This window comes from Parus major, chromosome 2 (genome assembly GCF_001522545.3).
Source record: "Parus major isolate Abel chromosome 2, Parus_major1.1, whole genome shotgun sequence".
In the NCBI taxonomy this organism is placed as follows: domain Eukaryota; kingdom Metazoa; phylum Chordata; class Aves; order Passeriformes; family Paridae; genus Parus; species Parus major.
In genome coordinates this window covers 43,588,282-43,611,726 of record NC_031769.1, presented here as the reverse complement: position 1 = coordinate 43,611,726, position 23,445 = coordinate 43,588,282, and the positions used below count along the sequence as shown (strand labels likewise).

Genomic DNA, 23,445 nt, shown 5'->3' with positions numbered 1-23,445 from the left:
GGTTTCCACAGATCAGAGGAAAAGATTTCTACCAGTACCTAAGAATTCTTGGACTACCTTGCCATTTTAAATATGAGTTTTCCAACCGGCAAGTACAGCCACCTCACTTCCTGAAGAAGACTTATGATTGATAGGGTCACAGAAAGGGTCTAAGACTCCAGCTGCCGTGAGAAAAAGCTATTTTTCGAATTTTATTCAGCAATTGTGTGACATCCACGCATATAGGAACAGGGACTAAGTCAGGCTTCCTCATCCAGCGTCATCGACACCAAGAGCATGCATTGAATCACAGGCTTCTGCGTACTGTGAAGTGCTTTAACTGCTACAATACTGGCAGTGGAGAGAAATTAACAGCAGCTCCTTCTCCCACTTTATTTTAATAGCAGTAAATTCTTTTAGAAAAGAACAATTTTGCTACCTAACACTGCCACAGGCACTTCCCTAAAGCCTGGACTTTAAATGCTAAGGCTTCCAAGAGAAGTAGCAGTTCAGTGCACACACTCCACTCTCTGTGCCTCCTACCAGGTAGCTGAGCTGCTACTCACCCATCCTACATGCTGGTAGTTTGAAAGATGGCCCTGTGAAAACACACTCCTTCGTGCTCTAGCTACACTCCAGCCCTGTGAGAAATTCCCCTTGGCAAAGATGCCCACAAGCTTCTTACAGCAGTGCTCCACAATCCATTCAGTCCAGGTACTAGTAACCTTCTCCATGCATTAGATCCTTATCTGTGGCACATCACCAGCCACAAAGTCCAACACTTTATGTTTTGCAACAGGATCCATACAGCACACAGCACCTCAAATATGATCCAAGAAAACCCCGCACAACTAAATGCAACTCTTCTAAACAGACTGACAGTTAATCTTTCTCGCTGTTGAAAAACTGGGGTGGATTGGTTCAGTTGCCTTGGTTTTGTTTTTTTTTGTGATGCTCTGCTTTCTAGATCAACACCATGTGCCTTTTGAATATGTTTCCCTTTTCTCAATGTTTTATCTTCAGATTTACTTAAAGCAAAGAATCTATTTCTTAGTAATTTAAATAAATTTGAGACACCCAGCACCACGACCAGCTTCTACCCATCTAAGAGAGGTGGACTTGGATTGTCCATAGAAGTTTCAGTAGCTTTCTAAGTGGACTTTGAAGTTTATACAGCAAAAACTTGTACCTTTGTCCAACCAGGAAAATTGACATAGGTGTCTTGTGGCAAGTCTGGAATCCCTCCAGGAATTGAAAGAGTACCAGTGTAAAATGTAGGTACTTCGTAACTAAGTGCTTTGACAGCAGATCTCTTCGAGTGATGAAGGAGATAAATAATGCCATAGTTCACTGCTCCATCTATGTCTAGAGGATAGATTTCCCATCCAACAAGTACATCTTCAGCAAGAGTTAAATTTGAAACTAGACCCTAGGAGGAAGAAAAAAAAAAACAACACAAAAATATAATTAGTTTGTGTTATTGAAGTTATTTGGCTGCAACTATAAATCAGTCACAAATAAAAACTGAACCAAAGTAACAGCTGGCTGCCAATCTGTGTATGAAAAAAATAAGCATCTGGTCATAACACCTTATCAAGTTATAAGCTTTGCTTAAAGGGCTTTACTTATTCTCTGTGAAAGATCTTTTCCTCTTCAAAATTTTAGGCTTTCATTGATACACAAAGGTTTTTTCAAATTCTTTTCCTGTAACTGGGAAAATTTCTCTTTTGCTTTAACATGAACATGATTCCAAAACCTGAGGCTTAATAAAAAGGAGAAGCAACATTAAATATCATTAAGCCTGAGATACCATCACTTGGTTGCACTGAGTCACTAACCCAAGCCATTAACTTGCACAACAGCAGAGAAAGTCGTAATTACTTCCCACAAATCTTCAGATAAGATACAGCATCATAAAATCAATGCACTTGCCTAATTCAGTGAAATACTTTCAGTTTACAGTCAGCTTCAAGGCCATGGAATCCCATCTCGTTTCTATGCAACTATATACACATTGTTTCACAGCACACTGGGGTACTTGCACACCAAATGCCCAAGTAAGGTAAGGTCATAATTTAACAAGAAAGAAAAGAACATCAAGTTACCCATGCACATATCCTAATTTTGTTATAGTTCCTAAAGTGGTGTTTCAGTGCAATGCAAGGGGTTGGTTTTAACTGCTTGAATAGATGCTGCATAGAAGCTGGTTTTCACTGCAACACAAGTTATGTTGCAAACATCACACATCAAACATGAACAAGCAAAACCACAGTTTCCATGGCTTTGTAGAGCTGATTGTGTGTCTGTTGCAATATTTCATAAGCATTGCACTGTCTCCAAAAGGCTCACCATCTGTACAAGCACTAAGTGGTTTTCTCTGCCTAATATCCACTTTACAGAACAGGAGCTTATTTTGCATATGTCAAAATAAAGTACTAGTAAATGTCAAGTTAAGTAACAAAAATTTTCTATAAAACCTAGACTCTACTCTGTCTAGCAATCAATTGAAGTAATGCAACATAACTTTAGGCTGAACCTTTAAACCTGCCTCCCTAAGTTCATCTGTAGGCACTATGAACAGGGTGATTCTTAAAATTATATTAAGTGCCTACTAAACATTCTCACTTAGTCTGCCTAAGAATACACAGTCAGTGATCCTTATCTGGAGAAGATTAGTAGGAACTAAGTACCAGTTTCTCTGCTATTGTGCAAGTTAATATCTTGGGCTACTGACTCATTGTACCAAGATGTGGATATAAATTTTCCAAGTAAAACAGAGATATAGGTGGCAGTGTGCATGTGAGAAGACTGCACATAAAAAACCAGAAACCACACTCTTCCTTTGTGTCCTTTAACAATTACTTAGATCAACAGGATGTTTTAAAACCAAAATCCTTTCAAGATTCCTTGCCAAAAGCTAGATGCCCAGCTCCATTTCAAGCTCAAAAACTGAAAAAACTCCAGCAAACAAAACCCTGAAAATTTATCCTCTTTGCTAAAAGATTCTAGGCTTCACAAGGCAGGAAACCTCTTCCCCTAACTGGATTTTCAAAAGCACCTGAACTTCTAAGTTTCCAACATCAACACGAAGGAGAGAGTGAGGGCTGGATTCTACAGAAAGAAGCAACACACATAGTCCAAAGCTGCCCAGGGAAGGTTGCCTTTCTTGGCAACTTACAACCTACATTTAGAGGATTATTTGCACCATGGACATGTCTCTTAAACCTGATTTCACTCTTAAACTGTTAAAAGGTATAAGTCTAAATTTCTGCTCAACCATAGCAATTGAGCAGCTCCTTAATCCAACCTCTAAACCTTTATTCACTTGCCTTAATTTAACACTAAATACATAGGTTTCCTTATCATCTGACCTGTTAATAAACAAATAAAAGCAATGTTTCTGCTGCCTCAACATGAAGGCAGTACTGGGGTACCAGCTTCCTTCCCCTGCCACTCAGATAAAGGCAAAATACCTTGAACAGTATGAACACAGCTGGCAATACTGCATCCTAATAGTATCAAAAATAAAGAAAAAAAACGCATGCTGTGAAATTATACACAGCACAAACATAATACAGGACTGACCTCCACAGCTCTCCTGTCTTTTATCGATTATCTCACAGCACTGGGGATCTCATTAAATCTAAAACCAGAAAAGTTGTTGTTTTGCCCCTACCCTTCCTAGTGCTACATTAGCGGTACCACTGTGGTATGGGGTTTAAATGGCAAGGGTTTGTTAGCAAGGGAAGCTCCAGCAGGGGCTTTTCCGAGAAGCTGCCAAAAGCTGCCCCATGTAAGACAAAGACAGTTCCAGCTGACTCTGAAACAGACCCACTGCTGTGCCCATCAGTTATTCTGGGAGCACCTCTTTGATGAAATATTTAAGAATAAATTGTGTTCCCCAAGTTGAGTTTGTTTTGATCATGACAGTAATTTCTGAGTGATCCCCTTGTCCTTATCTTTAACCACAAACCCTTCATTACATTTTCTCCCCCTCTCCATTTGGTGGAAGAGGAGTGACAGAATGGGCACATGGCTTTGCAGGCACACGGATGCCAGCCAAGGTCAACCCACCACAGCCACTCATGCATGGAGGTGCCAGTCCCAAAGTGTAGCACACACCCAGAAACTCAGGGAAGCACTCTGATAATTGTCTCTGAACTTTGAAGTGGCACTTTTGCATGCTAAAGTGCTCATGGACAGCCCATTCCAGCCACAGTCAAGTACTGCAAGGGTACACTGCTGATAAATTAAATGGGACAAGAATAAAGATAAAAAGGTGTATTTATGTACACACACATACACCCCCCCAGCTTCCAAAAGCAATCCAAGGATTCACAAGACTCAAAGTGCAATCAAGTTCTGGACCAATTTCCAGCCCGATTTTTTGAGTTTATAGAATCAATTTTAATAATGTTATCTACAAACTCATCTGAACCAGAAAATCTTGTGGGTGAGGCTTTGGCTGACAATGTAAGTGAACAAACAAATAAGGTTTAAAAGATGTCTAGCAGCTTTTAATTTCACATTGATTTTGGTGACTGGAAAAATTCAGATCGAAACTAGTGACTAGCTATATTTTAGGTAAAGTTACAGCTGTCTAATCCTGACCTTTTTGCTCTTGCTAATTTACTACTTTCTTTTTAACCTGTGGAAAAGATGAAAAGCCATCACAAACCAATAACTCATTAAATTTTACTTACCTTAAAATCATTATTGTATCTACCAAAGTTGACTCGGCCCATATTCTCTACCAAGATGTCCAGATTTGCTCCAGCTTGCCCAGTTATATTTATCATTAGTGATTTGTCCCTTTCAAGGACACCCTGAGGTATCTACATGAATTACAACAAGAAAAAAACAATAACCACTGAAAACCAAAAATGCTCTGTTAATTGTTTTTTTAACTTGCATGAAGAAATTAAATGTGACAAAGGAAAAAAAGAGTAAAGAAAACCCCTTTCCTCTCCGCCTCCTGCATGCGAGCGCACACACACACACACACACACAAAGGGCTCCTACATCAGCATTCACATTTCAGTACATCAACTGCATGTGATAGTGGGTTTTGATGCACCTGATTCACAAAAAACAAGTTCCCAAATTTAGTCCAGTGACTGAAAAGATTTTGGCAATATCAGTGATTTAATCATTGACTTCATCTTACAATTATGTGTGCACCAATATTTAGTTCTATTTATTCCTATTCCCACAACACAAGGAAAAATAAGCTTGACCTGGACACAAAGGTGATGAGAGTCAATATGGGTCAAATATTAACTAAAAAATTGACTGCAAAATACATGCATCTATATTAACTCTCATTAAGCAAGGCCAAAAGCCTGCTTATGGAATGAAAGACTAGGTTCACATTCTGTACAATAAACTTCTTTGGTTTTTTTTGAAACTGTGGTTAGGAGCCAGTTTCATAAGGTAGGACATAGGCTCAGGCTTCCTCCTTCTTCCACCCTCAAAGGAAGTAAAAAGAGAATACTAATAAAAAAATCTTAGCAAATACTGCAGAAATCCACCAAGTATATATCAGTATACATCAGTAACATATTCCATAAACCTGCAAGTAAATATATTCCCTAGGTCTTTTATTCACCTCAGTCATTAATATGTATCAACATTCAAATATGTCAAAAATGTTAAGAAAATAGGTACCCATGTTTCTTTAAATACTAATTTGAACATCTGGTATGAATCATAAGGAAGTATATACTTTCTTATTTCCTCATGTGATTAATAAGATCAGGGTTGCTTTGATGAGGAAAGGAGGAAAAAAAACCCAAAAACTTAGTCTGCATCCTCGACTTTCATGAAGGCCCCTGATGGCAAAAATTAATACCAGCAAACAATGTTTTTACCCCATCAACAGAGACATAGGCACGATCATGGACTCCATTGAAAGGCGAAGACAGTGGTGTTGGTTCCACACAGTTCTTTGGAAGTGTAGTTCTATACAGTACATACCCAAAATACTAGGAAAGGAAAAGAAAAAAGAAAAAACCCAACAGATTAATGAACCAAGTCATTCTGTAGTTTCAATTCAGGTCATGAATTAAAAATATCCAACATTTCTGCCTACATGCCTGCACTGAAATGCTAACTTTCATTCACTTCAGACAGTGACTATCACAGACATCATTTCAGACTGGAGTTTACTTTGACCTTTAGGTAATGGGTGACCTTTATGGAAACTGGTAAAAATCCCTTTATATAAAAAATCTTGTAAGTTCACTTCTCACCCAGTGCCCATAAATTGATATATTTATTCATCAAGTCAAAATTATCAAATTAGCCATTAAATACTACATGGTTTACATCAGGAACATTTTGGAATAATTTTCACTAAGTTCCTCATCAGGAATGGAAAAAAATAAGTCATAGCCATTCCTGAGACCTTAACAGGCTGGAGAGTTGGGTAACTAATGAACTTCAAAAAAAGGCAAGTGCAGGGGCCCTGCACCTGGGGAATAATAACCCCATGCACCAGCACAGGCTGGGGGCTGATCTGCTGGGAAACAGCTCTGTGGAGAAGGACCTGGGAGTCCTGGTGGACAACAAGCTGTCCCACAGCCAACAGTGCCCTGGGGGCCAAGGAGGCCAATGGTATCCTAGGGGCATGAGGAAGAACATGGACAGCAGGTCCTCAGCCTTTGTGAGGCCACATCTGGAATGTTGTGTCCAGTTCTGGGCTCCTCAGGAAAAGAGGACAAGAACTACTGGAGCAGATCCAGCAGACAGCTATGAAGATGATAAAAAAAAGTCTCTTAAGACCTGAAAATTAATACTTCAGAGAGGAGAGAAATCAAGGTGAAAGCCAAAACAGCACAGACACCTACATCCCCAGGAAGAAGAAAACCTCAGGTGCAAAACAGGAGCACTGTAGAATATGAAAAGTCATCCAATGTAAAAATATAATACTATTACTTGTGTGCTAGATAAAAGTATAAGACATGACATAAGAAGAGTAATACCATGGAGGGTTGTTCAAATAAACTGCACAAAATTACTGCAAAGTACCTGCTGAAGGAATCCTCACCTGCTTTAGCTCAACGAAAGTCAGTGGGTAAGTGCTTCTCACTGCTCCAGGTGACAGTCCATCAAGAGCCTCCAACACAGTGCCTGCCTGCAGCACAGAAAAGCCAGATATATGAAGGTCAGTAAGTTTCAGTCCAAATATAGCAGCTTGCACATCCAGCCATCAAGTCAGCTAGCTCCACGTGCCCAGAAAGTTAACAAATCTTTATACCATCCTTGCAAGCACATTTAAAATGCAATATAGCGGAGACAACAGAGTTCAAGAGAGAACTCCGAAAGAAACATGCCACGTGTATAGCAGAGTTTAAATAAAAACTGATGTTCTAATTTTGCTATGCATTCATAAAAATAAAAGTGACCCTTTATTACTTAACTAGAACTACCCCAGGAGTTTCTCACAAATGTTGTATAAACAAACAAAACTGCTCTGGATGATAAATACAAAGCAATATATTATCTAAATTTTGCTCAGTTATATTTAGAATCAAGATAGGGAAAATGCCACTGATTCCCACTGAGTTACTCTGGAATCATTCTGAGCTAAGTTTAATTCCATCAAGAGCCATCCAAGATGAATTTACCTTATTTAGTCTTAAATTATTTTAGAAACTCTAAGCCTGTAATTAAGTTGTCATATGTAAGTAGCTGGACAGGTTTTAATGAGACTGGGAGCAAGGTTTAAGATAGTCACACAGATAAATACCTTGCTGAATAAGGAGTTAGATGTGCACAATTAAATTGCCTTTTATTGCCATTATGGAATATTCTACCCCATCTACGATTCTCTCTCAAACACACTATCTGTTTTAGGTGAGTCAAAATGCACATAATATGCTTAGTGTCTTACAAGCTCAAAAAATCAATTGCATGTGATTTTTCATTAAAGATGACAGTCTGTTTCCCCAGAATTATCGTCACTGTTCAGTGGTAACTACACGTTAGATATTCAAATACCTTTCATATACAAGATTTACATTCAAATCCTTAATAAGAAAAAAAAAGGAAAAAAAAAGGTATTTAAAATCATGTAAAACTATACTGTAAGAGTACACACATCAGTACAAACTTCTGTAGGTACTTCAATAACAGAAATACTGAATTTTTGCAGAACTTACATGAAAGTTGTACTGAAATATTAAAATGTGCATACAGTATTTTGCAACGATCAAACAGAAGGCAGCATGAATTATCTACATACACATAATTAAGTCTGCAGTTTTGGCTGGGAGTTAATTTTCTTCACAGTAGTTAGCATGGGGCTGTGTTTTGGATTCTTGCTAAGACTGCTGATAACACATGGATATTTTGGTCATTGCTGAACAGGGCTTACACAGAGTGAAGAACTTTTCTGCTTCTCTCACCAGAGAGTAGGCTGGGGATGCACAAGAAAGTGGGAGGAAAGACAGCCAGGCCAGCTGACACCCCTGACCAAAGGGATATCCTGTGCCATTGGTGTCATGCTCAGCAATAGAAGCTGGAGGAAAAAGGAGGAAGGGGAGACGTTTGGCGTGACAGTGTTTATCTTGCCAAGTAACCAACACACATCAATTGTTCAAAAGGTATGTGATGTGGTACTCTGGAACACAGCTTAGTGAAGAACACAGTAGTGGCAGGGTTACAGCTTGGACTCAGTAATCTTAGAGGGTTCTTTTCCAACATTAATGATTCTGTGATGGAGCCCTGCCTCCCTGGGGAAGGCTGAACACAAAGGTAGTCGCAAATGAGCTCCTTATTTGCTTTACTTATGCGTGCAGTTTCTGCTTTACCTACTGAACTGTCTTTATCTCAACCCACAAATTTTCACACCTTTCTGATTCTCTCCCCCACCCGACTGGGGGAGAGGGTGAGTGGCTGCATGGTGCTCAGCTGCCTACCAGGATTAAACCACAACAACCATGTAGACACAGATCTAAACAGACTTCTGAAATGAGCTTGTCTTAACTCTAGCTAGGAACAAGCAAATAAAAGGATGCCATAAGTATATAAAAGGTAAAACCAACACTACCTGGAGGTGGGACACGCTCACTAGCCCACAGCTAAGCATGCTCACTTGGGCAAGAAGACTGCCGGTGAAACATGGCTTGCAACATTTTGATGAAAGTAGTTTGCTCTTATGTTTTCAGTTTAAAAGTTGTACCTAAAATAGCAATCATCTTTCTTACAGTAAAATTTCCCAGACATTCTAGACTGCATACATGGTCCACTCCTTATTTTGTGCTCCTCTAAAGGAGCCAGTAATGTTACAGCAATATCCAGAACTTGCCACACCACAAGAGAGATTAAGCTACTAGGTCTTCAACAGGAACTGTGAAGCAAGAGATGCACAAACACTGAAAAACGTAATTATAGAATTTTACAGTCCTATGGGCATTAACAGTCCAAGCCCTAGGTGGATAGAAAAACCAGAAATGAATACAAGCAGCATTAGGACATGGTGGGCACTTGAACGAGTTACTTAGCAGCAATGAATGCTGCTTTGTGCCTTGCTGACCTGAGTATTAGCAGCTTGTACATGTGCCTCTTTGACTTTTTTTTAAGTTCCTGCTACCAAAGGGGCTTGTGTTCTGAATATGGGTAAACCATGTATGATTCACTTAGGGATTGGTAGAAGCTTGTTTCTTTGAAACTTCAGTAGTTTATTTTTGTTCAGCTTTTCAGTCTTCGGCGGTACATATAAAAAAACCTTCAAGACAAAATCTAGTCTTGCTGCAAATTCCTGTTGACTGCTACTTCGTGGACAATCAGTACCACAAGAGAAATCTAACAGTAAACTTAAAACTTACAAATATTTTCAGGAATTTTAAAAAACAACCTGTAAACTGCTAAAAAAAAACCCAATACTTTTTTAATCCTCCAAAGCGAAGTCTTCAAAACCCAAGTGTAAGGTCAAGCATGAAAGAAAAAAAGAAACTAAACAGCTCCAACAGGAATATCAACTCCTGTTTGCTTAACCTCCTTCTAGCCCCAACACACACCAGCACTGCCTGCTACTTGCTATTGCTTGAGCTCTCCACATATCCTAAGACTTGAGTCCTTCTCCAGAACTTACAAGTCTGCAGGCTGCTGTGCTAGGGAAAGCACTTCCTCGTGATGAAGCACTTCTCAAGGTCCCCTGAGTGGTGACCAGACCTGCTCTCAAGTCTGCACAGCCACATGGACACATCACAGGAACTAAGATTCATTTATTTCCTTCTGGAAAGAATACTTCCCAAGTTCTGGGGCTTAAATCCTTAAAACCTATCATCTTGTTCACACTTCTGGAGCGCATCTACTCCAGTTCTGCCTTTGCCTGCCCTCATTCCTCATCTTCAATACTTCTCTTTTACATCTATGCAACAACATTTTTTCCTTATCACCTGCTTTCCTGCCTTTGCTCTTACATAGCAATGTGTTTCCAACATCTTTAACAAATTGTATTTTTCCCACCCAGGAGGACTTTTAAAATAAATCAATAGCTCAGAATGAACAATTGCCTCATCAGGGGAGTTGGTACTTAAGGACTGAACTGTGACACAATATCTTGAGGAAAAAAAAGATAGAGAGCAGCCTGCTCTGGTTACATGTACCTCCATAAAGTACATCATATGACCCCTGAAAATACTGCAGAGTCTCCTTTCTCTCATCGTTTCTGCAAAAGTGTCAAGGGAGCTGGTTCACTGGAGCAGATTCAATGCTCTCCATGGCAGATTGCCTGCTGGACCTGAGCTGCAGAGTGAAGATCCACACAGTACCTGTGTTAGCACTGATTGTCACTGCAAATGACATAGCTAGGAAGTTTAGTGTTACCAAAGCTAAGTGATATTATTTAGAATATTCCCTCGCTGATATTCACAATACATTAAGGCTTCTCCACACAACCAGGTGCACTGGAACTGGTTCCAGCTGGGGTTAGAATGGAGTTGGGAAGGTGGCTTTGGGCTGGCACAATACAAACCCTCTGTGATTGGAGACTCATCTTGTGTTGCAAGGTAACCCAGCAGAGTAAACTACTGCTGAAGTTAAGCGGCAGGTCATAGAGCAAAAGGCTGCCTCCTTCACAGAAAACAGTTCCAGAGGCTCTCAGTGCAGACGGCAGTGTATGTACAGGCATGACAGGAAACTTACATCTGGTGGTTTAGACATGCCATCTGCATTTCTAAAACTGATGCCTGGTGAGTGTAACACTTCCTCTCAAAAAATCAGAAAATGTAGAAGGTGCAGATCAGGTCAAGGATGCAATATCTGAGCAAGTTTGGTCATCTGACTCTTTTGTGAGAGTCCAGCAGCATTCATTTCTTGAAGGCATGAAAGTTCTTCATTCTAGTGAAACTGGACAGCCTTATCTGAGAGCCATGACCCATGACAAGATGGGAGAGTCAAAATCTGATAACTGGGCTGCCAAGTCCTTGCAACCAAAGACAGCAGCCACGGTGGTGGGCGTAGCGATAAGAGCCTATAATTAGTCACTACTGCCAGTTCAGTGAAACCTCATATGGCAAGAAGACACTCAAAGGTTGTTGAAAGTGATATAGATCTCTTTCAGCTTCACAGGTGAACTGCTTTTATGTAAAAAATACTTCTGCCCACAACTTGAGTGGAATGACTTGAAAATGCCTGCAAAGCCTTATCACTACTAAATTTTGCAATGCTTCAGCTGCAGAGATGAGATATATCACTAACTGGAAAAACAACTGCGAAATTGAAATTAAAGTATAAAATCAAAGCATTAGGAGTTACAGTATCCAGCACATCAACTGCAGTAACCCTCCATCTTAAAACTAGTCTGTGCCCAGCAGAAAGAATATAGCCTAGTTCGTACCTGCTGTCTCTTCTACTGCCCATTAAACCATCCACTTCACTCACTGCAGAAACCTAGGTCTCAAATGTAACTCACAAAAAATTGTTCAGAAAAAAGTGCTTGGTCCTAAAATGATGGTGCTGTGGTCAAGCCCCAGATACTTGTGAGCTGACCAGCTATACACCTATTGTCAGACAGGATATAGCAAGGCTGGGTTCTGAGTGCTTAGTTCTGGCTGCTTTTCCCTCGGCAGGAAACTGATTTAGTTCCTCATCAGCTACAGATCTTGTCAGAAAATTTATCAATAAGACTTTCAAATTTATCAAAATGTTCCACTTTCAAAATATATATGCCTAGAAGTATTTCAAATACGTATATCCTGCTTTTCCTTCTACTTTGGAGGCATTACCAGCTACAAAAACACTCTTTGTTGTAAGTCTCACGGTAACATTCCCCCAGCTACATTACTGATACATGAGTTATCTTTAACAACTATGAATCTGTTGTGTTAATAACATATTAATTTCAGTTTATCAAAGCTTCAGGCACATACTGCATTTTATAAACACTATCTTTTTACAGCCAGGCAAGACGCATTTGATCAATTTCTAACATGGCCATGATTCCTAGCTCCCAAGCTCTGCACCCTCCTTCCTCTAAGTTTGCTTTCCAGGTTTTCCTCTTTATTTTGCAGGATATCTAGAGTCTCTTGTGACACCCTCATGAACATTTTTTTATTAAAAGCAAACAGACAGCATTATGAAAAGATACACAGTGTATTAGAGATGTTAATTTACCTTCTGCAAGCGAACCTTCCCATATGCAAATTTGGGTGTTGTTGGAGGGATAAGACCTTCTGGTAACTGCTTATACTAGAAAGAGAAGGAGGAAAAAAACCACACACACAAGTTAAATACAAACACACTTTAACTGAATTCTTGCTTTAGATTTCACAACTTAGAAAACTATAACTTTGGCTTAAAGTAAATAACCTCCCTAAAGGTTACCGCTGCATCTAGTCTTAAGATGGAGATCTTTTTTTAAAGGAAAAAATCTGACTTGATCATGTATGGTGAACAATTTTTAAGAACTATTCAACAACAGGTAAAAAGCATAATGGACAAAGTGAACTATCAAAATTCCCAGTACCCTTGGAGCCCTCCTGTGGCTACAGCCTGAGTTACTCCTACTCCACAGCTTTTCTGCAGTCCTCTCCCCAGTTCATGGGAGCTTGAGTCAACCTTTCCAAATCTGTAGGACAGTATTTCCACCTGACCCTTCATCAGCAACACTTCCTTACAGGAATTATCTGTAATTAGCCTCTTGTGCCTTTCCTTTCAGTGTTACTGTATTCCACCACCACCACCTGCTACTCCATTACTGCCTGGGCTGGGGTCTTGAGAAACAAACCTGGAGACCACAGCTCCATGGGCCCCTGAGGTCACACCTTCAGCTTCCCTCTGTTCCTGCTCTAGACAACTGGTCAATCAGTCATAACAAAGAAATGCTCTGACCACCCATCTACTTCTGGTTTCTTCTTGTCCTATACTTTTAAGAAGATCACCTGAAATCAGAAGAGAGAAGGGATGAAGGGCCTCCACTCACTACTTTCCTGGACACCTTTGAGGTGCTGTAGACAAGACAGTGGCTTTCTGCCCACCAGTTTGGCCTTCTCCTTTCTGCACCTACAGCCTTCTTTTCTCCTTGATATCATCCCCTTCTCCTGCTCCTGCCACTGCTTAATAGCCACTCTTCCCCTCTGTTCCTTCATTAACTAGACATGGCCTGTCTGCATATTAGAGAAAAAACTTCTGCAGATGAGACACATATGTGAACAAGCGATCCAAGCCTTCATTTTAATAAACACGAACAAAAGACCACCCTTGTGAAGTGTCTCCATCTGCAAATTTGGTGACTTTGGAGTGCTTACCTTGTCAGGTTTGTTTTTTTTAATAAATTTGATTAGAGGTTGAAAGGGTTTTTGGTTTAGTTGGGGGTTTGTTTTTTGTTTTCAACAGACCACACCAGTATAATTCCCAATGCTATCCTGTGAACTGTCAGTTATGGATGGATGAAAGCCTGATTTACATTTCTAGTAAGAAGTGAATTTCTTCTCCTTTGTATTGGAAAGCAATCAAGATACTCAGATTTAAAGAAAACAAAAGTCGTATTCACCCAAGAAGAGAAGTCAAAAGCAGGAAATTTCAGCTTAAATAGTAAAAATTAAGAGAATGGTCTCAGCAATTGAAAGAAACTGTGTACTGAAATTCTTCATTACATTTTTTAACTAATGGAAACTGTAAAGGAAGACTTTAATGTTATCCTTGTAGCACAGCTAACATGTTGAACACAGTCATTTGTTACAGGCAACTTCATTTTCTTTCATCAGCTTCACCTCAAACTGCCACTGAGTAGATCACTTGTTACAGGTTTAGAATCCACAGCAGTGATAAGAAAGCTTCACTGAACATCTATGGACATGCAAAGTAAGAAACAAACCAACCACACCAAAAGATGACCCAATACATCTGAGGTTATAGTGAACATTTTACATCTTATCAAGGCTCTCTCACTGCACTAGAATACTACTTACATCTCAGAGAGGGGTCTTGCACCTTGAAGAAAACAACTGTGGATTTCTCTGGTGAGAAAAGCTGTACCAAGACAAGAAACTCCCCTTGGAAAGGCCATCAAAACTATCCCATCAATTTATCCCATCAGGCTTAGGGATAATGGTGAAATTTAAGAAAAAACACAACATAGCAAGCCTTTCACAGTTACAGAGATAAAGGCATTCCCAATGCTAGAGAAAGTGTAGTACACTTCTGAGAGATCTGCTCTCAGAATAAAAATATCTTCTAGTGAATAAAAATGTTGCTAGTATGCAACAGGATAGTGACTACAAGCTGAGCCTTTGGATTCACCTGTTTTTAAGCCTCATCTGAACAGCCTCCAATACAAGGCTATTTAAACCCAGACACAGGTTCCATGTTTTACTTCAATCTCCAGTTTGTGGAGACACTGTGCATTTTTACAGCAAGGCAAAGCTGGTCCCACCCACTAGCTGCAGTTTGTGAAAACACAAAACCAAGATGTGTTCTTTTGAGTAAGCCTGGTCTTTCTCACAGAGGCCCAAAACCTCAAAGTGAAGTTTGGGACAGACAACTAAAGCACCAAACTGCAGCACACATCGGGCTGACATCAGGTCATGAGTCTAAGCGGAGTGAATGGCTGTCTGATGCTGCAAGGTAAAGGCTCTGTACACTCCTCCTCCATCTCTACTCCCAGATAAACCCTTCCCACCTCCCTCTGCTCCCCTTGTGGCAGAACTGGCTCTCATCTGACTGAATGAGCTGATTCACCTTACTGACCCTGAAAGAAAACAAATACAGCAAAAAAAGGAGAGCTGAACCATGTCAGCATCAGACCTACACCAGTATCCTCTCCGCTAAAAGGGAGGAAGCCATTGGGACAGAAAGAATAGCTAGAGAGGTGCAAGATGTTTTGCTTTTTGTAATAAGAAGTTGCAGTTAGGTTGTCTTGTTCCATTTCACTTCCCCCAACTGCAGAAAATAGTAAATTGAGAAGTAATTTACACCAACACAAGAACAAGAGTGCACCAGGGATAGATGTTTCAAACAACCATTCTAAAAATGTCCTGGGGTCACTCACCATACCAATAACTTTTCTCAAGGCAAAATACTTTTCTGTCAGATCTCCCGCCTCGCTCAGGGGAGCATCATAGTCATAACTAGTGGGCTGAGGCATATAAGGCATATTAGCACCTAAGAGAGGAGGAAAAAAGAAAAACACATGGTTCAATACAACCAGTGGAAGATACGTTTTTTTTCCAAAGGTATCAACTTTCAGAATTCTTTCCAATTACTGCCAGACTCTGCTACATTTTTAGATTCAGTGTAGGCCTTAATGTTTGGGATTTGGCATAAATCAGTCAGATTTGATGATGGAGGATGTTGTCTTTGTGAGCTTATACCACTCTGTGAAATAATCTAAAAATAAACACATTTATCTGTGTTTCAACTGTTTCACAGCACTGAGTGAAGCAGAAGTAGCCTTGGCAAAGACAAATGGCATCTGGATTTAGCAAAACAAGTTGGCAAAAAACAAAGAACAGCTAGTGCAGTGCAGTCATGTCTTTTGCCATATGCAAGTAGGCACAACTTATTCTTTCACAAAATACATTACTACCTAATTCATAAACAGCTCCCCTCCACCACTAGTAAAATTTAAATAGTTTCTTACCATTCCAATAGGCAAAGTTAGTTCCACCTATAAACATGTACCTAAAAAGAAAAAAAATCAGGTTTTGCTGAACTGGGAAAAGAAATCCCCCCAAAATTAAGCTCTACTTGAACACACACTTACAGGTTAACGTTAGCACCACGTGCCAGGATTTCATTAAGTGTTTTAGCTATAGTTTCTGCGGGCACAACAGAATGACGGTGCCCCCAGTGATCCAACCATCCAGTATAAAACTCAGAATTAACCTGAAAGGAGGAAGGGCAAAAGAGGAAGGGAAAACATGAAGAGGGAACAAGAACAGAATGCATTGTGAATTAAGGCTCCTAACTGTAAGAGGGAAGGAAAAAAAACCACCTTGACTAATTTGAGCCATTTTTAAACTACTATAAATACAGCAAAGTACATACTAAATCAGTCCTTTTCAGCAGACTACAGGACAAAGGAATTAAAGGATTGTTTCAATAATTTTATAGGGACACTTTGAAAACAATTGCTTAAGCATCAAAGAGTACGGATTTCCTGGGAACCTGTCAGCAAGGATGTGTTTCAGACTCATGGCATTCAAATAAATGATAGAACCAACATATTCTCTGCAGAATAGCACACACAAACTGGATGTAATGAAAAATATTTCAAATTGCTTTCTAAACAACTCCTTAGTACAGAGATAATCTTGTACCCTCAATGGGCCTTCTCCCTTTGTCAAAATGGCTTCCAGTGTGCTCACATCCCACTTCAGCTTGTCTAAAACCTCTAGGCTAGCTGAAAACAGGAAGCAACTTCTAATCTGCCCTTTTAATTTTGCTTTTAACTTCCACCTACACACATATCTCACTAACTTATCTAACCATCCTTAGCGTTTCCGCTGCTTTGTAAACATTTGTCTTAGCAAGGAAAACTACTGAAACAAAGTCAATACTTTTTGAGACTAAAATAGCATTTGTAGAGCAGCGGTTAATGTGGATTTGACAAACACACAGAGAAGCTCCTCGATTCACTTTTTCTGACTTGGAAATTATGCTCTCATCAACAGGTCCCTAAAATTGTTCAATGCACTGCTGTCAACCCTTCTCTGATTAACAACTTCAAGATTAGAAGTGATACAAAAAGTTTAAGTGAAAACACATACCAAAGGGCCCTTCGGTTCACTGCTCCTTTGAGCTAAGAATGCTGCTGTAACATTGCCACCTGTAAACAGAAAGAAATAGAGAAATAGAAACTGGTATCTCATCTCCCTCCACTCTAGCAAAAGTCATGACAAGAAAGCTACTCCAGCAAACATAGGAATCAATACTTTTGATTCTGATGTTTAACTTACAAAAGTTACTTTAAATTTATGCGTGAACATATGCATGCTTGTGTATATGTCTTTGGTTTTAAAATACCTCTTTTGAAAACCCAGCTTTTCTCAGAAATGACATCCTGGCACAAAGAAGTCTGAGATGTGTCAGAATTGTTGTTGATCATTGGAAAATCTAAATCTGGGGTTACGTTACCAAGGCTACGGGGAAGAACAGAAACCAGGCAATTTCTACAGAGGTGTTTCACTTTTGATCGCTCCTAGTGGCTCAAGCCACAGTAGCTGGAAATAACCACTGGGGTGAGTGGCTCACCATTACATAAAGGATACAAATGAAGACATTCACAATTTCATTCAACTTGCAAGAAAACAGATACCTGCTAAGCACGTGGTTGGCTGTAGAGAGAATAATGTACAATAAAAAAAATGAAAATATGTGTCTTGGAGTTTGTTTCTTGTGCCTTAAGCCTATTTTGCCAAGTCCATGCAGTATACTAACATTTAAATCTTTAACTCTCCTATCAAAAGGGTACTGTCTGATCACACTACTGAATGGCTAAATGTTTAGCCACTCCTCAGGCTTATATCACAGCAAATTGTAGCAGTGTGCACATTTCTAAAGATGATCTTCAATAGTATTGGTTTTTTCAAATAACCTCTGGCTTAAAAAGAAATGTATTTGGCTGGCTGGATTCCAGGACAGACAGAAAACATTAAAAAAAAACCCAACATCAAAAAAGAACATTAAAAAATACAAGGAATCAATGCCAACTATTACTGTTAATTTTTAGGAGATATGTGCTATGAGCAGCGTAAATTGGTTATTCATGATTTCAAGATACAAGGAAGTGATTATGAATTTCTAATTGGGTGCTCACAGGGGATTCTTGTATGTTTAAGAGTACATCAAATACACATAAATGCCTGTTACCCCATTTAAGCAACGCTGTCAGATCTAAACAAGCAGTCAAATCAGTTTGTCCTGCCACAAATACACAGAACTCAGCATATTTGGAATCAAGTAGCAGTCTCCAACCTGGAGCAAAGTCCACTGTTGCATAAAGACCCTGGAGAGCCCCACATTTCAAGTGAAACTGGCTTGCACCATCAGTTGTGAAGAGCACCACCTCATCCCCAAGATGCTGGCGAAAGAGCTTCAGAAGGAAACGCAGGTAGTCGTAGTCACAAGCGAAGTAGCTCCCATACTCGTTCTCTACCTGTAGAGTAAAAGCAAATCAGTAAAGCCATAGCCAATTCAGTCTGCATCAGATAGCAGAACAAAGCACAAGTCCAACCCTCTTCTTCCTTTGACAGTAATATTGAAAATCTCATTTTAACTCCAGATCTGAGGAGCAGGAGAACACAAGACTCATTCCTCTCACCTGGATTTTAAAGTGGAGCCATCACTGTGCATAGCTAAGCCATTTTCCTTCAAAATTCCATACCCCCCAAAGTACCTACTTAGCTACAGTGATCATAATACAGTCTCTATTACATGTTGAGATCTGTAACACACCTCCTGAGCAGACCAATAAAACCACAGAGCAGACAATGAAATGATCAAAACTGCAACAAAACTGAACATTCAGAACAGAGACGTCTACAAAGGGCTCTCATAAGCCACAAGCCCTGCAATGGACTCAAAAGGACTTCAGGGAGAACTACTCTTCAAATACTAAGAGGTACACATCTTGCCCCTTTTCCAAAGAGAGGAACTTTTCAGCTCCAGATTCAACAGATTCCAATCCTGAAGGTCATTTCTGAAAATCCTGTTACAAGCATCTTATTTCTGCCAAAGAATAATTTTTCCCGGTGCTTCTGCTCAATAGACAAAACACAGTGTTCAACAAAATTATCTTGTGCATATCACAAGAAGGGTCCCTTATCCTATCCTGTGCCAGTTGGGGAGTTTAAAGAAACTGAAATAAAGCTTTTTTATGATCAAATACTACAAATATAGTACAATCACTCCCACACATCTAGAAGGAGTTTCAGACAGAAGCTACCCACCATGAACACACAAAATTGCATCCTGAAACATTTACAACTTAAGTTAGGTGCTAAATTAGGCTTACTCCATACTGCTTTTGCTTCTATCTAAAGGTATTCTTATTCCCTTTTCCCTTGTCAGATTGTTTCAGGCAACTGTAATGCATTTTGGCTTTATGTGAGAATTGCCATGAACCTCAGATCTAAAAAGCTACACAAGTTCCCTCTATTGCTTTATTTGACTGTGGGAAACAACTTTGACAGAGCAGATGAGTGCTCTGAGTTCTAGAAACAGTGGATTCAGTTCTTTAGGATAAGGTATTGCATCAGAATCTTGCAGCTATCTGAAACTTAAGAAATACCTGTCACACCACCACCCAAGACCCATGGGGTGTCTGAAAGAGCTGTATAAGCATTCATGCTGCTTGGTTCATCTGATTTTCAGAAAATTACCTGCACCATGATGATTGGACCTCCATTTTGATAGAGATAAGGTCTCATCTTTGGCAAAAGGACACCCATCCATCTCTCTACCGCTTCCAGGTAATCTGATACACAAAGTATAAATGTTTCACAACTTTTCTGCTTTTTTCTACTTTTGTTTTAAATTACATATGGGTCATCTTTATATAGTGTTCTAATTACATAAATTATGAACAGCATTTAATGAACAGATTGCTCTAGTACTTGAACAAATATGCACTTAAGCTTGTTTATAAATGCTTACAGTGCAGTTTGCTAAAAAATGAAAGATTTTAATACTGATCAATGTGGAAAATTATCAAAGGGACTTCATTATGCCTCACAGGTTGTCCTAATACATATCAACAGGAAGACAACTTCAATTGTTGATCTATGTGCTATTTTTTAAAATACATAATTTAACCCACAATCAGCAGAACTCAAGTTGGATATGATATCTATATATTCATCCTCTACAAGCATTCCAATAAACACATTAATCTCCTGTCTCATTCTTCCATGTCTGGTCCAATAACAGGAGCGCATGAGAATGCTGTAACTCGTCCTGGATTGCACACTGACCAGTCAAGAAGGATACCCATTATGAGTGGCTATGGCAAATCCAAAACCCTCAAAGCTGAAGCTACCTGACTTTTTCTCAATGATTCGTTTCTTAGCACCAACTTGACAATACCTTGGGAACTTTGTCCCCTGCTTTGTTTGTTCTACACACTTTTTGAATACACACTTCTAACTAAAAGTACTGAAGATTTCACTCACAAGAAAACTTGAGCTGAAATATGAATTATCTAGTAATGGCCTAGAACAGCAAGTTGTCTTGCTGCTACAGTGGACTTTTGATCGTCTTTTTTGATGCCTTTACCTGAATCAGAAGACCTGAGAACAATAGATTTCTTTTCCAACAGCCATGCAGGAAGACCTCCCTGGGAAAAGAAAGGGAAACACTTCAGTGACATTTTTAGGAAACCTAAGAAGAATTTAGCCTTTTATCAAGACATATACTGAAAGACATATACTGAAAACTGGTTTTCTACAAGAAAGTAGTAATTCCTAATGTAAAAAACAAATACAGAGTAAGTTTGAATTGTAAGAAGTCACTTAGGATGCATGGATTTTATTTAACACACTAAACCAAAACTCTTGTCTAAGGATACACCAAGTTTGTCTTCTTTAAGAAATACTTGCACTAGATTTACCCTAGAAGTGAGCTGTTACAAAAGGTTGTATACCATGTCCCATTCTGCACAGATGTAAGGTCCAGCTCGCAGGATAACAAGCAATCCAGTATCATTGGCAAGCTGCAGGAAATACTCTAGATCTTTGCCACCAAAAAAGTCATACATGCCCATCTGGGGTTCGTGGTAGTTCCATGGGACATACCTATTAAGAGAGAAAATCACTTCCATTAGGAAACTGAGACTAAATCAGAATTCTGAAAAACGACTATTTGCACTACATGTCCCCAAGATCAGTAATGCTGCTGATCCTTTGGATCAGTAAAAGACACGAGTAACTCTACGGCCTTTCTTCTGTCAAGTAATCCAGATGGCAGAAGGCATTAAAATTAATACTGAAATTCGGGTTATGTCTACAGGAGTCCCTATCAGAGCAAGAACAGGTTCTGGTAGTGCCATTTTTAAATCATGATGTCTGTTCCAAAACTAAATAAACAGTTTTGAAGCTGGCAGTGCATCTGGCAGCTGCATAGTGGTGGAAGGCTGATGAGGAGATGAATGTGGTAAACCACTCATGAAGGAAGAGGCCAAGAACGAGCTTGCCCAAAACAGCACATGACCCTTCACGAATGGAACACCCAGCTTGCACAGGGAACACCAACCAGGCTGACAGGTCTATGCTGCTGCCACTGCAAAGAACCTGAAAAACACCTAAGCCTCAAATGATATTACATCTAGGTCCTGAAAATTTCCTTTGAGAAGGAACAATGCAAATTCTGGAAAACCACCATTGAAAGAACAATTAAGTTGTGAGCTGTTAAGGTGCCCAAGAGCTTGGACAAAGCAAAGCTTAATTTCAACTAAGTAATAAAGGTGCCAAAAGAGCAGATCACCATTTGAACAAACACGTCCCTCCTACCTCCAGGACTTAGGAGACCACAACCTCAGCACAGAACATCTCACAGAAATAAAAAAAAATACATTTGGTTCCAAGACAACAAAGAAAGAGTAATCTACCAAATACCATGAGTAGTGTTGTAGCTGATGATCCCTGTTTGACAACTATGTTTTGTTTGCCATGGTACTAAGTGGCAGTCCAGCACAGACAGACTAAAATTAGGGATGAGTACACCCTGAGCAAGGATTCAAGAGAATGCAAAAACTCATTCTTCTAAAATTTCTAAAATTCACAAAACTCTGTCTAGTCAAGCAAAGAGCCTCTCAAGCAACATTTTTCTTACTGCCTGGGTTTGTTAGTATGTTGTTCCACATTTAATTTTGTAAAAACTACCAAAGAGGGAAAGAAAGTCCCCAGAACAATGCTTTCAATAAGGAAGAGAACCAGGAACCCTCTCAGGACTACACTACTAAAATGGCCATACACAGACAGACATGCACATGAACATCAAACACAAATATAATCTTTCAACCTTGGTGAATATTATAGCATCTCAAATAACAAAATTTTAAACCACTGTTTGAAAAGATAAAGTTTCAAATTTGTGTGCCAGGATGGAGTCAAAGCAATGCCCTCAAGCATCAAAATGCAGATATTCCCCTCTATGTGGTATATTTTATTTCTGTGTCAAGCTGCTCTAATTGTTTCTGAAGCACAATTACTTCACTTGTAAAACAAACTACATGTGCATTTAATGAATTTATGAACCATGTGAAAATCTACTCATAGAAGAGTTTTATGAACTTGTTCAGAAACAAGTCTTAAGGTTTAAATAAATTTCATACTGTCTGAGGTGAGGATGAAAGGGTTTCTCCAGCTCCCTTAAGCTCAAGATGAAAGAAGATAGAAAAATTCTTCCAGAAACAGCTTTCATTTATGTCACATGCTTGACCACAACACTGGAAAAAAAAGCAGATTCTAGCAGAGAAAAAGGGAAGAAGAAAAAAACTTATATGAAACCGTTTTTTTTTATATAATGAATCATGATAAAAATTTATTTTAAACACTGGTCTAAAAATTGTTACTAAGACACTTTAATCCCGCAATGTATTTTCTACAGCTAGTGATGGTCTCAAATAAAATTATGTTACTTTGAAATTGTATTCTTCAATGAGTATAACTGTTACAATTGTACAATTGTTAGTTGTATACCATTGTCAAAATTTAGCCAGTTGTTAATCCTGCAGTGATTTAGCTACAGAATAATGAATTTATAAAGGAAACTCTCATTTTTCAAACTTGAATTATGGTATTTCTTCCGTATTTGAGTTTTTTATGCACAAGATATTTCTAAGTTTCATGCTATAACCTTCCTTTCTTTAGAAGTCACAGATTTTCTTCTCCCATTTCAGAGATTATCAACAGGGAAAAAAATCACTCTTCAACTTCCTTAATGTACAAGGTAATTCTTTCTGTAATACCAGGAAGGGATTTTTTAAATAATGTAAAATCAAATAAATTGTACTACTTTCAT

General features: G+C 39.1%; 1 protein-coding gene across 2 annotated transcripts in view; it reads right to left on the bottom strand.

Annotated features, from left to right (window-relative positions):
• The window catches only part of GLB1 (galactosidase beta 1), a 41,189-nt gene that overhangs the window by 4,211 nt on the left and 13,533 nt on the right, over nucleotides 1–23,445 (bottom strand). For both annotated transcript variants that reach the window (XM_015618428.3, XM_033511939.1), the window contains exons 3-15: nucleotides 21,068–21,218; nucleotides 20,701–20,761; nucleotides 19,809–19,903; nucleotides 18,403–18,583; nucleotides 17,196–17,254; nucleotides 16,190–16,311; nucleotides 16,067–16,107; nucleotides 15,476–15,588; nucleotides 12,601–12,675; nucleotides 7,028–7,114; nucleotides 5,850–5,963; nucleotides 4,683–4,814; nucleotides 1,169–1,408 (exon numbers count right to left, since the gene is read on the bottom strand). In XM_015618428.3, coding sequence (XP_015473914.1) covers nucleotides 1,169–1,408; nucleotides 4,683–4,814; nucleotides 5,850–5,963; nucleotides 7,028–7,114; nucleotides 12,601–12,675; nucleotides 15,476–15,588; nucleotides 16,067–16,107; nucleotides 16,190–16,311; nucleotides 17,196–17,254; nucleotides 18,403–18,583; nucleotides 19,809–19,903; nucleotides 20,701–20,761; nucleotides 21,068–21,218 — 1,471 coding nt within the window. The remainder of the gene's footprint in view (nucleotides 1–1,168; nucleotides 1,409–4,682; nucleotides 4,815–5,849; nucleotides 5,964–7,027; nucleotides 7,115–12,600; nucleotides 12,676–15,475; nucleotides 15,589–16,066; nucleotides 16,108–16,189; nucleotides 16,312–17,195; nucleotides 17,255–18,402; nucleotides 18,584–19,808; nucleotides 19,904–20,700; nucleotides 20,762–21,067; nucleotides 21,219–23,445) is intronic.